At 37.4% G+C, this 15,812-nt stretch overlaps 1 protein-coding gene across 4 annotated transcripts in view; it reads right to left on the reverse strand.

The window, feature by feature from the left end:
* Spata5 (spermatogenesis associated 5) overlaps positions 1 to 15,812 on the reverse strand; it is a 164,771-nt gene that overhangs the window by 144,095 nt on the left and 4,864 nt on the right. For all 4 annotated transcript variants that reach the window (XM_052180599.1, XM_052180598.1, XM_052180600.1 and 1 more), the window contains exons 3-9: positions 14,782 to 14,939; positions 10,983 to 11,041; positions 8,984 to 9,628; positions 8,011 to 8,140; positions 7,594 to 7,650; positions 4,298 to 4,421; positions 1,674 to 1,929 (exon numbers count right to left, since the gene is read on the reverse strand). In XM_052180599.1, coding sequence (XP_052036559.1) covers positions 1,674 to 1,929; positions 4,298 to 4,421; positions 7,594 to 7,650; positions 8,011 to 8,140; positions 8,984 to 9,628; positions 10,983 to 11,041; positions 14,782 to 14,939 — 1,429 coding nt within the window. The remainder of the gene's footprint in view (positions 1 to 1,673; positions 1,930 to 4,297; positions 4,422 to 7,593; positions 7,651 to 8,010; positions 8,141 to 8,983; positions 9,629 to 10,982; positions 11,042 to 14,781; positions 14,940 to 15,812) is intronic.

Here is a 15,812-nt window from a genome sequence, read left to right on the forward strand (position 1 = left end):
CTTGAAGAAATCACACTCTATTTATAGTCATTCTCCTGAAATGCACATGTAGCCTTGGAAGGAAAGTTTAAAATAAATCTCTATATTTGGGAAACACTATTGCTTTCTTCCAATGTTCAACATAGCTTACAGAATTCACATCACCACTACATATTTAACTTTTCAGGATTTCCAAGAGCGTACTCTGAAACATTATAAAATCTGGGGGTGGGTAAAGAAGGCTATACAACTAGTTAGTTAGAATGGCACCCTAAATGTGACTTACTACACTGGGGATATGGAACCTGTAAAGGCCATCTCCAGTAGCCAGGCAGAAACCCCAGTGGAGCAACAGAAATACCAACCCACCCACAAAACTTTCAACCCCAAATTTATTCTGTCTACAAGAAATGCAGGGATGAGGATGGAGCAGAGACTAAGGGAATGGCCAACCAATAACTTGCCCAACTTGAGAACCATCCCATAGGCAAGCACCAATCCTTAACACTATTAATGATACTCTTTTATGCTTGCAGACAGGACCATGTTGTCCTCTGAGAAGTTCCACCCAGCAGCTGACTCAAACAGATACAGACACCCAGAGCCAAAGAGTGGATGGAGCTTGCAGACTTTTATGGAAGAATAGGAGGAAGGACTTCAGGACCAGCAGAATCAACTAACCTGGACCCTCGGAGCTCTCAGAGTCTGAACCACCAATCAAAGAACATACACATGCTGGACATAGGCCTCCTTTCACATTATGTAGCAGATGTGCATCTTGGTCTTCATGTGGGCCCTTAACAACTGGAATGAAGACTATACCAAAAGCTGTTGCCTGTACATGGGGTGTTCTTCTAGCTGGGCTGCCTTGTCTGGTCTCAGTGGGTGAGGAAGTGCATAGCTTCACAGAGACTTAAAGTGCCAGGGAGTGGGGGGTGGGGGGCAATACCCAGGGGGCCCCAACCCTCAGAGGAGGAGGAGAGGGGGTATGGGAAAAAGACTGTAGGGGATGGGTGACTAGGAGGGAGCAGTAAGCAGGACGTAAAGTAAGTAAGAAAAAAAAATTAAATTAAAAAAAACATGCAGCCTAAGCCCATACATACTGACATTAAGATATTAAGACACATACAGACATTAAGATTCAGGGTAAGATAGTCTACATTGTAAGCAGCAAGCGGCATGTCCTGTTGAAACAAAATATTTAAAAAGCTGTTCTTTGTTTACAAAGGTGAGCTTCCAAGACAAAAGTCTCTGGACAAGTTGTGCATAGCACATCACACTAACTCAAATTCTAACACCTGAAATAAATTTGACTCTCAGGTATGACCATTAAATAGTATAAATAATCAGACAACAAAAAATCCAGTTAGGTCAGTAATATTGTAATATTTCCAATTTTCATATTCAGATAGCAACGAACTTAAGAGATAGATATAGAGAAGCTCAGATCTACACATCTGGTTATGTGTGTATTGACACACGTGCTGAGGGAAACATTTTTGAATATGTTATACTAGAAGTGGTGACCTTGAAAAGGTAGAAATAAAGAGTGGTTTTCCTTTATAGTTCTCTAAATTATGTAAATTTTTAATAATTATATTTTATGACTAAATAAAGCTATATCTAATAAGCAGCAACATAAATTATCAGTCTATAAATAGTCAAACAGACTCATCATAAATGGTCACTCTTACCTGCCTCATTACACAAGGCTTTCAAGTCTGCACCAACATAACCATGGGCATTATTTGCCAACCTCAGAAGCTCAGCTTTAGTGAGCAAGTGCGGCACCCTTCGGAGCAGTTTCTGGAGAATATCAAGCCGATCTTGGGCATTAGGAATGCCAATCTCAATCTCTTTATCAAATCGCCCAGGTCTTCTGAGTGCAGCATCTAGCGCTTGAGGGCGATTTGTGGCCCCAAGGACTAATACCCGTCCTTCACTTCCTTCCTAAAAAAATAAAATAAAAATAAATTGCATATTGATTTTAAAAGAACAGAGAAGTGAAAACTGATTCTGTGCAAAAGAATGGACAGAAGGGTCTAGAGCATTAAAATTTAATCCTTATATTTCTACTAACCAATTTCAAAGTTTTATTTGTAATAAACTTCTATTGGACATTAATTAACTTTAGCCAGGTAGTGGTGCTTTAATCTAAGCACTGGAGACAGAAGCATGTGGATCTCTAAATTTGAGGCCAGAGCAAGTTCCAGGACACCAGCCTGGTCTATAAGAGCAAGTTCTAGGACAAGTCAGGGCTATATAGAGAAATCCTGTCTCCAAAAACCAAAAGAAAGAAAAATTATTAACTTTAATACAAGGTTTTTCAATGTTTAGTCCAAATGTTTTCTACTAGAGAAAGCTTTTTATTAGTTAAGTAATTTTCCCCTTACTTAGAAGTAAAGATTACAGCCTAAGTAGCATTTACAAAGAACCAGTCCTGACTAGCAACTTATCTAAGAATTCTTTCTCAAGGATCAACTATTTTCTTTTTAAAAAATGTTTAAAGTTACATTTATTTGCTGTGTGTTTGTGAGTAGAAGTATGAGCTACACTTGCAAAGCCCTATTTTGTGGTGTATAAAGAAGCCAGAGGACAAAACTTGCAAAAGTGGGTACTCTCCTTCCACCAGGTATGTACTGGGGATGGAACTCAGGTTGTCAGGCCTGGTGCCAAGTCTTCACTTGCTGAACCATCTTGCCAATCCTGGTTTTCTATTGTGAAGAATTTCCAATTCCAGAAAAGTATGGAACCATAACCAATATCCCTGAATACACAAAGATTTTTACTCTCTGAAAATGGGGTTAAAAACAGAAAATTATAAAGAACCATGATCACCATGTTCAGTCACCTTTAGACATTATCCAGAGGCATGTGTAATTTCAGAGGTAAGCATTAAAAGAATCTTGTGATTTTTTTCATTAGAAAACTAAAACATCATCAATTGTGAGTATACCATCAGAAAACACATAAACTACTATGAACTTACACATCCAGGCCCCTTAATAAATGTTTTCAGAGTAAAATATCAGTGTTATGTGATTAAATGTCAGATTAAAATACCTAGTTCTGTCAAAAGACAAGAATACTAATTCACAGATTGCTTATCTCAGTGGCAGAGAAAACGCCACCAACTGCACTGATGTCTAAGATTCTCCAACACTGATCCTAACTCATTTTTCTTACCAAGGACCTTAGAACCAATTATACTGCAGTTCTCTGTATCGTGGTCATCCAGAATTGGAGATCTGGCTTGCTTAAAGAGACATCTACTGAGTGAATACCAAAACTTCACTTATTTTCACATATTTATTTCCAATTAACAGGAAATAAAACTAAACACTCCTTTTGCTTTTTTTTTTTTTTTTTTTTTTTTGCTTTTTGAGACAGGTTTCTCTGTGTAGCCCTGGCTGTCCTCGAACTCACTCTGTAGATCAGGATGGCCTTGAACTCAGAGATCCACCTGCCTCTGCTTCCCAAGTGCTGGGATTACAGGCACGCGCTACCACTGCCTGGCTCCTTTTGCTTTTTAATGTGCAAAAGGAAGATGTGGAACTATAAGCTTCCTAAAATTTCTCTTGGTGCTAACATACTGTGAGTCTAAGTACTTTGGTCATTTTCAGTCTAATCTAAAGTACATTTTTCTGATTAACAAATGTGAATAGTCTAAAAGAATTTTCCTTCACTCCTGTATCAGTCCTTTTGATAATTAACACATGGTATTTGTACTAATAAATAAAACACTAGCTGTAGTACCACATATCTACAGTTGTGATATGTAGGAGGCTATGGGAGAATAACTGAGCTTTCTGAACACACTGGATTAAACAGAAAGATCTATCTCAAGGTGAGGGGGGAAAGACTTATGAACTTATTAAAACTTAGTTTATTGAGATAATCTCACATAGCCAAGGTTGGCCTCATACTCACTATATAGCTGGCCTTGAAATGATCCTCCTTCCTCAGCCTCCTATGGGACTACAAGCATATACCACAATACCCAGGGAGACTCATGAAATTTCATAAATTCAATAAAATTCACTTATTGACATGTGCCTCAGGTTTTAAATACTATCATGTGTATCATGTGTAACACACACACAAATACATTATGGTAAATTATTTTACATAACAAAAAACATGCCAGACTGCTGGGCCTCTCAGTTACTATGCAGTTTGCTGACACAAATTGCTTTGAGTACTAACCTACCTTCATGCTTGATGGTAGGTATTCCCTCCCTCATCCTGGAATACACAGACCTAGAAACATTTGGGAGGTTCTGCTATCCTATACTCTAAATGCCAGTGCTGTACTTACTGAGCCAATGCCATCCATCAATGTTAAGAGTGAAGCTACAACTCGCTTTTCCACTTCACTCTGAGCTCCTTCTCTTTTAGGGCAAAGTGCATCCAGCTCATCAATAAAAATAATCGATGGATGCCTAAAACAAATCAAATTAAATATGTAACATTTAATTTTAGTGTAAAATTTTAATTAAAATAACATTAAAATTTAATTTTATTTATTAATGTTTAAAAAAACCAAAAATACTAAAATGCTAAATTAAAAAATCTCAAGAGTAATTCTAGCATGTTATCAAGCTCATATTCTAGCATATCTGCCTTCATAAAATGCCTCTTTGTGACCCAGGAAGTAGAAGAGTCAATAAAAGAAAATAAAGACTTTTTTCAAAGAAAAAAGTTTCAAAGAATTAACAGAAGTAGTGGCAAGATACTTCAAACACATGGCGAAATAGAAAGGAGCTACACAACTCCAGTTACCGCCTCCCAGCAGTGGAAGGAAGAACATATAATCCAGCCCCAACCTCCACTCTCAAAGGAAGATTGGTGAAAAGACACAGGCAACAGTCTTACACTCAGAACAAGGCCAGAGTTCTCAAAAGCCTCAAAGCCATTTGTGGTTTTCAGTGATAGTGATTCTCCTGGCAGGTGGGTCAGCAACGGGAAATTCCATTTTATGTATGACACTATGGGCAAAGACTGGGTAAAATCTTGAGAAAAAAATCCTATTATGTGAAACAGACCTAAAGTGAGACAAAGCCCTAGCAGGCAGTTGTGGAGTCTGAGGCCAAATGCTGACAAGCTCAAGAAACTCTGATCTGTCAATGAAATGCACAGAGAAATGTAGGCCTACCCAGAGTAGAACTTATAAACTTGGAGTACCTCTGGCATATGATACCATAGCCCTGAGCCCATGTAAACCAATTGATGACATATAATAACGTCTAGACAGCCTTTGGTCAGCATACTATAAAGTGGGGGAAAACTGAAAGCACTTCCTCTAAAATCAGGAACAATACAAGGGTACTTGCCCTTACAATACCCAGTCGTAGGCATAGAAGTAAGAAAACAAAAATAAAAGGGGCAGCTGGGGTTGTAACTCAGTAGTAGTTGTTTGTATTGATGTACTAAGGATAAATCCTCTGTATCATCAAAAAAGGAAAAGTGAAAAAGAAAAAAAAAAAACACAAAAGAGGTACAAACAGAAAGGAAGATGTCCAAGTATTCCCCACTCAAAAATGACAAAATCCTATATATAAGCACTCTGAAAACTACACCAAGAAACTCTTAGATATCATAGTTTCAGCAAAGTAACAATAAAAAAAAATCAACACGAAAACCTATACAGTAACACACTTTCCCAGAGAGAAATTAATACAGATAATCCCATTCACATCCATTCAGTTTCTTAAACAAACGAAAAATCAACTTAAAAATAAACCTAACCAAGCTGGTGGGAAAAAACCCTCTACAACAAAACTTGAAGATTCTGACAAAAGAAGACAAAAAAGATGTCTTAGTCAGGGTTTCTATTTCTGTACAAATCTCATGACCAAGAAGCAAGTTGGAGAGGAAGGGATCTATTCAGCTTACATTTCCACAGGGCTGTTCATCACTAAAGGAAGTCAGGACTGGAACTCAAGCAGGTCAGGAAGCAGGAACTGATGCAGAGGCCATGGAGGGATGTTTCTTTCTCACTGGCCTGCTTCCCCTGGCTTGCTCAGCCTGCTCTCTTACAGAACCCAAGACTACCAGCCCAGGGATAGTACCAATCACACACAATGGGCCCTCTCCCCTTGATCACTAATTGAGGAAATGCCTCACAGCTGGGTCTCACGGAGGCTCTTCTCCAACTGAAGCTCCTTTCTCTGTGTTAACTCCAGCCTGTGTCAAGTCGACACAAAACCAGCCAATACAGAACACAAGAGAATATGAAAGACTTCCAATGCTATGGATTGACAGTTAGTACTTTAAATATTGTTATAAAAGTCACTAAAAGCACCTATGGATTTAATGCACTTCCTATCAAACTCCAGTGACATTCTTCAGAAACAGGGAAAAAAAAAAAAACAAGTCAGAATTCATACGGAAAAACAAAACTCTGTGATAGTTAGCTTTAAAGGTCAGCTTGACATTACCTAGAATCATCTTAGAATTACAGTAAGAAACTGTTTATGGAGTTAGTCTATAGGCATGTCTCTGAGAACTCTGTTTTAAGGTAACTCATAGAAAAGACACCATTCCCTACGCGTTCTGAACTGTTAAGAGTAGAAAATGCAAGCTGGGCACAAGCAAGCAGTGAGCATGCTTGTATTCATTTCTCTCAGCTCTTGATTGTGGATCTTGACTGGGACTGCTTCACGTCGCTACTGCCTTGAGTGTCCCAAAACAATGAACTATACAAGAATTGTGAGCTAAGACATAAAACAAAACCTTACCCCATAATTGCCTCCCATTAGAGTATTTTAAGCAGCAGAAATAAAATTAAGGCAGACCCCTTTAGCACAGTATTACATCCAAAGCCACAGCAAGCAGAAAGAGGAATGCTGGAGCTACCAGTTTCTGTTCTCAAATCACTACAGAACCACCATAACAAACACAGCACAGGGGCTAGAGAGAAAGCTTGGCAAATCAGATGAACTGGGTTTGATTCCCATTTCACACGGAGATTCACAACAGTCTGTAATTCTAGTTCTGGGGGACCTGATGCCCTTTTATGGCCTCCATAGGCACTGCATGCATATGGTGCATAGACATTATCTTCAGGCAAAACACCTATACACATAAAAATAAATCTTGAAAAACAAAACAAAAAACCCCAGCATAGGACTGACACAAAACATACACAGGCTAATGGAATAGAAAAGACATAGCAACAGTCATGTAATTTTTAACAAAGGTGTCTAAAACAGTCATGGCAGAAAAAAGGCTGGAAATGATACTGAAAAAAAGTAAATATCCACATGTAGAATGAAGATAGATCCATATTTCTCACACTATACCAACACATATACAAACGTTTCCTGTAAGACCAGAACACTGAAACTACTAAAGAAATCATGGGCAAAACACTTTTAAGATGCAGTCTAGACAAATACTCTTTGAAAGGATTCCAATGGTACAGGAAATGATCCCAAGAAACTGACAAACTTTGTCATTTAGTAATTCTTTATCAAGCATTAGACACAAACAGATTAGATAACATTTCCCTAAATGTTCCATCAGTCTCTAATGCCATCACTATCTGTTACTTCTTCTCACTGCATAACGTGCTACCATTTTACTTAAACAGAGTCAAATATTAACAAATACCGTAGAGTGGCTTCAGCAAATATCTGGCGTAACCTTGCTTCAGTTTCACCATAGAATCTGTAATGAGAAAAAAAAGAAGTTCATGAACTCTTAACTTTATCTATAAAAGACAGTCTGAATTTTCAAGCATTTATAAACTACTTAAAATTACTTTCAAAGTTTATTTTCAAATTTTGTATGTAGTATATAAAGTAAATTTAGATGAACATGTATAATCACAAAAACACTTAAAAGTATGGGGTCTGGCTAAGCACACATGGGTAAAACCATGCCTCAGAAAAAAAGGACAAATTTAAAATACTCCAAAATAGTTTAACGCATGGAATATCTTGTTGGAATATAGTGCAACTATTTTAAGGAGCCACATAATAAAAACTTAGTAATGTTAACTTTACTTACTAAGTCATATATACCTACTTGCTTATAATTTCAGGACCATTAATTACAGAAACATAAGCTCCAACTTCATTAGCAACAGCCCTAGCAATCATTGTCTTTCCGGTACCTGGAGGACCATAGAGTAATAACCCTCTAGGTGCTGGAATTCCTACAAGAAAACAAACAAACAATGCATTCAGTATGATTATTAATGTTCTTGCTAAACTGCCATACAACTTCCAGTGTAAGTTATAAATGGGAATTTATCTTGTATTATACTACAAATTAAGAATCGTACCTTTCCCCAGAAAAGTGTACTATCTATCCCAAATTCTGAGCCCCTTTAATGACTTTCCTTTTCTCTACAGATCACAAACCAAGGGAATCATGTATATTTTTGGTTTTTGTTTCTTAAGAGCCCTTGTCTTGCCCAATCCCTGGGAGCACAATTTAATTATCAGAACATAATTACTTCCAATTTATATTCTTAAATACAAACATTACTAGCTAATATATAAATCTACCAGTTCCTTTTACAAACATAGAAATCTATGACAAAGGAAAAAAAAGGCGGTAATACATAAAAAAAATTATATAAGCAAAGAGTTTTGACAGCAACCGAACAGGAGTAGCTCTGAGTTTCCCAGAAGTTGAATTACTTCCTTAATCACTTGCTTCTATAAGGCAGACACATACAATACAGAACTATACTTCCTAATAAGTTTTAACTAAACCATAACTATCTTTGGTTTATTTCTTTAGGCATTATGTTATCTAACATAACAAGATACTTTCTGAGATATAGTCCACCAACAGTAGATAATATGCTCTCAGAAGAGACTTACCTGCCACTCACACACAACTTAAAAGATCAAGTATTGCAAATAAGGCATTTAACTATCATCTCCCAAAGCAATTAACACTTGACTCAAGAAATAAAGACAGAGGATGGTAAAAGTAACCAACTGCTTTTGAGTTTGAACATGAATACAAAAAACTGAAGGTGATTTACCGTAACTCTTGAAAAGTTCAGGCTGTTTGAGAGGCAGTTCAATTATTTCTCTTATTGCTTTCAGCTGACTGTTTAAGCCTCCAATCATGTCGTAAGTTACTTTGAACTGACTGTCTTGTTCTTTTGAATTTGTACACATTTTTCGAAGATTGATTCTTGTTGTTGATGAAATAAAATAAAAAGTATCAGTATTGCTCTTTGCCCCTGCACTAGCAGATTTTAGTAGTTTCTCTTCACTGATAGGTTGTGTATTTCCTTCTTTGGATGAATCAAAACTACACTTAAGACCTGTGATTTCCTCTAGTCCAAGTCCACTTCCATCCCTAGGGCTCTGTGTGACATCCAACAAAACTTCACCAGCTTTATTCATAGTTCTGTCGTTAATGGATTTACATGGAGTACTCTGTGACGCTGGGCTCTGAGGTTCTTTCAGATCTAACTGGCTCAGCTGGAAGGATAGATCCACATCACTGCTTTCCATGCTAGAATGTTCGGAGGCCATTCCCTGGGCATCAGTGCCAGAGGCGCTCTGAGGCTTTTCCAATGTTGTGCCATCTGTCCCTTTTACTTGCAACACTTGTAACTTGCAGAGTCGTCCATAGAATGTGCAGTATAGAAAGTTGCCTGGTAAAACAATCTTGCCATCTAAAAAAACAATTGATTAAATATACATTAAGATAAATGTTCCACTTAATGTTTTTAATAGCAACATATTTGCTATTAACAAAACTGGAACACTAATAAAAGTAACTGTCACAAAAAATAGAGGGCACATATCACACAGTATCAGCTGTATAAAAAAAGATCATTCTTTTAAATCCTGTAGGTCAGTAAATCCAAAATTCTATAAATCATAGCAACAAAAGTTCATATTTACCAAAAAACTAAATTTAAATGGCACACTCAAACCAACAAGCACAAAGTTCAGGCACTAATGTGGTATACATACATATATGCAGACAAACTTTATTACACAAACAATCAAAATATTAAAAGAAAGTATGTCTCAGTTCTAAGGCTGTGGAGATGGTTCCAACAGTGAAGTGCTTGCTGAGCAAACACAAGGACCTGAGCACAGACCCCTAGCACCCACTCATACAAAGACCCAGGTACATTGATGCATTCCTGTAATCACAGCAGAGATAGGTGGATGCTTGGCCATGCTGATCAACTAGTCTAGCTTATCCCATGAACTTCAGGTTCACCTGAAGAATCTTTCTAATAAATCAAGAAAGTGGAGACTGAAGTGCCCAATGCCAGCATCTGGCCTCCACGTACACCCAAGCACACACATGCATGCACACAAGCATGTACTCGCCTAGGAAGAGGAGGAAACCCTGAGTGACTTAAGTCCGGAGTCAATATGTATTGCTGATAAGGGCAAAGCTATGTATGACAAGAACTTGAAAGTCAAAAACCAACATTAGCAAAGCTATTCCCCATATGGAGCAGGCTCACAAGGATAGCAGTGCTTTGCTGATTGGGAGGGGGGGGTGTCTTAGGGCAAGTACATACAGAAACTAGCAACCACAGCATCCTCTTCCTCCCAGATGTTTACAACCTAAGACTATCAATCTATAGACACATCTTACTCAGATTAGCAAATCCCTCCCTCTTTGTTATACCTAATAAACATGCTGAGGATTCCTGTCTGCTCACAGTAGTGCATGCCACTTCACCAAAGTACATATCCATCTGACCCCAGCTTTTCTGTACATGTCTTTTGTGTTTGTCTTTTCTTCATTCCCCACCATTAGGTAGAATGTCAGGACTCAAATAATTGGGACACAGTACATGCACATCCACAAACATTGAGGGGGGCATAACACACACAAACATACATACACACACAAAACTTCAGTTCTATCACCAGCTTTGTCTTCAAATGGGTATGAGAATACCCACTTAGCCATTTAAGAAATATGTATGATTATGAGCACTTTTTGCTGCTCATTTACCACTTAAAACTCAGGAAAACAATGGAAAATGCTAGTCTTACCTAGTTTTCTCAGAATACAACCAGTCAGTTCTTCTTCATTAATTTCCTTGTCTTTGTCACTATAGAGAAAAGAAAAACAGAAATCATCATTAGGTACACCAAAATATAAAGAAAGTGCCAAGCATAGCTAAATTATAGACCAATAGAACAATTTGTTTAAAACACCAAAACAAATGATTTACACAATTTTGGCACTGATTTACACTTTTCAGATACATATTACTTGCAAGAAAATATCTTCAGTTTGATGCTATAAGAGCTAAGGTCAAGGGCTGGAGAAATGGCTTATCGGTTAAGATCACTGACTGCTCTACCAAAGGACCTGAGTTCAATTCCCAGCAACCACATGGTGTCTCACAACCATCTGTAATGGGATCCAATGAGACAGCAACAGTTTACTCACATATATAAGAACAAATAAAATGAAAAATAAAAAGAATCTAAAAACTTAAAAAAAAAAAGCTAAGGTCAATGATCTTCAACACATAGAGCACTATCCCATAGAAGACCAGGAAACTAATCCCATATAAAATGTTAAAATACACTGCAGAGAAATCGTAAATACTGCTTTGTAAAGCATTTTCTCATCCAAATATATTTCATGTACAGGTAAACACACACGTGTGTATGTATAGATAGCCATCTATTTAGGGACACACATAAATGCACATACTGTACATAAGTTATAATAGGAAGGACATTTCTGTGTGACATCAAACACACTTGAAAATTAATCATTCCCTTTATGAACCTGCCTAGCACAGAAAAAGGCTTTTGTTCTCAGCTACTTTCATTCCCTTTCTGTAATTTACACATTAGCTCTTCAGAAAAATCAAATCCTGTACAGTACATCACCTGAAGAGGTACAAACAGGAAGGAAAAGTAAGAGTACTGACTGCAATGGAACTTGATTCTGAAAGACTTGCCTAAGGAAAAAACTGGGCTCTTATATTTGAATGGTCTCCAATTGGTGGAATTGTTTGGGATCTTCCTAAGTAATCAGTGTCTCCAACAGGAGAGTTGTGTGTAGGAAGTACAGGAAGTGGGAACATCTAAAAATCACTGCTCTTATTTTTAAAAGCTTGCTCAGGCAAATTCCTTAACACATCTGATGTTCCCATTCTCTGTAGCAGCACAAGCAGAATCTTACCTGAGCTAGTATCTTTAAGTATTCAAGATCACTATCTTTTTTAGAGAAGCATAGCTGTACAAATTCCTCACTAGGAAAGGTGAAGTTCTAGAAGTCTCAAAGCCCACACCCATGACATACTTCCTCTAACAAGGCCATACCTCCTAATCCTTCCCAAACAGTTCTAAAAACTGGGGACCAAGCATTCAAATACATTCTTATTCAAACTATATGCATCTAATATATAAAACTGATTCTCAACATTATATTCTTTACTTTTCCTCTCTGCTTTTCAATATTTATTAAATGGCTATTTAATTATTTATTTATCTGAAACAAAACAGAGGGATGACAAAACACAATATATATATATATAAATATATCAATATTCATAATATATTAAAAAACTAATTTTAACGCAAGACAACTAGAAAATGTTTTTGGACTCTTACATAAACATTAAATTATCAAAACGAGCTTTTATTAAAGGAAATCTGGGTCAGACTTTCATCAGCAATCAATCTAACTCAAAGTCTATTAACTATGTACAAAAGGATAGGTGCGACCCTTTATTCACTCAATAGCAGCTATTTAAAACTATTGGGAGTGTAACCGCTCTTTGTTTTTACCAGGTTAAATGTTTTTGTTTGAGATACCATAATTAACAATCATTTCTTGAGCTGCTTGCAGTGGCACATACCTAAAGTACTCAAAGGGATGAGGCAGGAGTAAACTTGCTTGGGCTTTAAGAAGTAAAACTGCCTCAAAAACAAAAATAAGCAAAACCCCTGGAAAGCTGGCTCAGTGTAAGACAGCAGCATGCTCAGCCATCAAAGGGACACATGTACCACATCCTCTCCTCCCAGGACTCAGATCATTGTGAAAGAGGGGACACAAAGAATGTAAGAGCCAGAGACAGTGGACATAAAGAAGCAGTGTCTTCTGAACATAGCAGGAGAGTCGCACATATGAACTAGAACCCACTGTGACAGCATGCACAAGACCTGCAAAAACCAACCACATCAAATCCCAGCAGAGAAGGATTTCGGCACAAAATCCCAGTCCTAGACCTGGAGTTAAGGAGGAGAACAGCTGTTAGCTACTAGGAAGATTCAGTTGTCTTTAAGATTGTAGACCCTGGTTAGTCATCCAAAAACATGTGGGCAGCACAAATTAGTCTTGACAAGCTTTCAAAAAAATAACAAAGTTAGGAGGGCAAGAAATGAGAATTAGGGTCTAAGAAGAGTTGGAGGGAAGAACATGGCTATACTCAATTCCCAAAAGAATGAACAACAACAAAAATCTTTACAAGGTATCAAACTGATAAGACATTTTAGAAAATGCTGATACCAAAAAGAAAAAATGATCTGTACTAGTTTTTCAACTGAAGTTATTACTCTAAATTAATTTCTCTGGGTTATGTGAAATACAAATATTGAACGTGGAGACATCCACACTATTTTTCTGTTACCCATTAATTCTTATTTCAACATTAAGCCTTTAACAGCAGACTGTGACTCAATGTAGACTTAGTTCTTTATCTTGCTAAAATATTTCCAAAGGGCTATTTCTCATTAGGAAATTAATTTTTATACACTTAATTATAAAGTATTTAACATGTTCATATTGGAATAAATATGTTTCAGTGGCAAAGAGGGAAAAAAATATTTCGTATTCAGTCACAGCGTGCTGCTACTCTTGTGGTAAGTGTAAGCACCCTGATTTAATTGCAAGTTAAGGTGAAACACTGCTGTATATTCATGTTATAATCCCTTCCATTTAAAATGTCAGGGCTACTGAACAGAATCCCTTATCCATGATTATATTCAGCTTACACCGTCTTCCATAGTAGATGACTAACACATGTGACTATCATGTACTCAAAATGCAGCTGTTAATAGGATTAGTAGTATGTGCGAAGTCCTGGTTTCCATGCAAATACAAAGGAGAAATACCCCAGTACCTACGGGCAGCATCAGATTGATCATCGTGGGTTAAGGCCAGAATGGGTTACATAGTAAGACCTTATCTAAAACAAACAAATGATCTAGAAAAAAAAAAGGTGGGGGGGGGGGGTAGCGAAATACCTTCCCAGTAATTTTTAAAAATTATATACTAAAATAATATTTTACATATAGTGGGCTAAATAAAACTTGTAACAATCCATTTCATCTGTTTAGAAAAAGCAAAATCACTGGGCAGTAGTGGTGCATAGCTTTAATCCCAGCACTAAGGAAGCAGACGTAGGCAGATCTCTGAGATTTTCAAGGCTAGCCTGGTCTATAAAGCAAGTTCCAGGATAGTCAAGGCTACACAGAAAAATCCTGTCTGGGGGAGAAGGGGGGCGAAGAACACAAAACTGAACACATTTGTACCTTCCATTATATTCCTTTAAAAAAAAGACCTATTTATTTTATTTTATGTGTATGAGTGCTTTGCTAACATGTCACGTCTACGCACTACATTTGTGGCTAATAGTTGAGGACACTGGATTCAATTTTGGAACCAAGTTACGGACAACTGTGATCCATCATGGGGGCGCTGGAAACTAGACCTGGGTCTTTGCAAGAACAAGGACTCTTAACTAATAAACCATCTCTCCAGCTCCATCTCAATACACTTCTATTGGGCAGCTTTGAGCTAGACAGTCACCAAAGAAAAGGGACAAACCTCAGTGCCAAGTCCATTTCCTGAGCCTGAAGCACAGCACCCAAAAGAGGCTGGACCCGGATGGTCTCACCAGCTCTCACACCCACGTTCTTCTGTGCCATTTCACTCAGGCCAACCTTGCCTCCAGGAAATCCTGCAACTGGCCAAGCGGTATAAACCTACTCAGAGAAAGAAAACAGCAATATTAGAAAACCAATATAATGTCATCAATTTATGTATTACATATAAAGCACATCTAATACATAAAACATTATTTCCAAACAGTATCTGATGCAAACTGTTATGGGATAAATTGCAGTTCAAAAAAGCCATAAAATTAAATCCTCTGTTAAGTTCACCAATTATTTGTAATGAACTATTATATCTTCTGTAGAGGTCACAAAGAGCTCATAATGAAATGAGGGAAGGCAGATTTTTAAAAGCAGACAAAGTCATTAATAGATGGTAAGGTAAGAGGCAAAGGATAAAATATTAAAAGCAAGGTAACTTATAATGCAGGTAACCTGGTACTTCATATCCTTGTTGCATTGTAAGAGTGTCTAACAGACCCCAGCTCAAAGAGCAGGGAAGGTGGGACCTAAGAAACATCTGAGGTATCTATAGGTGTATGAAGACATGCATACAAACTTCAAATTCAGCTTCAAATTCCACATGACATCCAAAGAAAGAAGTATAGTCAAACCCAGGAGAAAAATAAATATTTATATAAAGGGTAGGTACTCTTCTTACCTCAAAATCACATTTCTGCAGAGAAATATATTTAACAGACTAGAGATACAAAGGGAAGGGGATATGCATCACTACCTTCTTGAAGAAAAAAAGACTCTTTCTCTGGTATTTGAATGACTAAGTACATGACAGCAGTGTTATCTTAATTACGTATACATGCATATATGTGGTGAGAGGGTATGTGCTAGAGTTACAGGCAAGTGTGAACTGCCTGACGTATGTAGGTGCTGGGAACTGAGCTCAGACCCTTTGGAAGAGCAGTACACATTCTTAACTGCTGAGCTCATAGCACCCATATGACT

Source organism: Apodemus sylvaticus, chromosome 4, assembly GCF_947179515.1.
Source record: "Apodemus sylvaticus chromosome 4, mApoSyl1.1, whole genome shotgun sequence".
Taxonomy (NCBI): Eukaryota; Metazoa; Chordata; class Mammalia; order Rodentia; family Muridae; genus Apodemus; species Apodemus sylvaticus.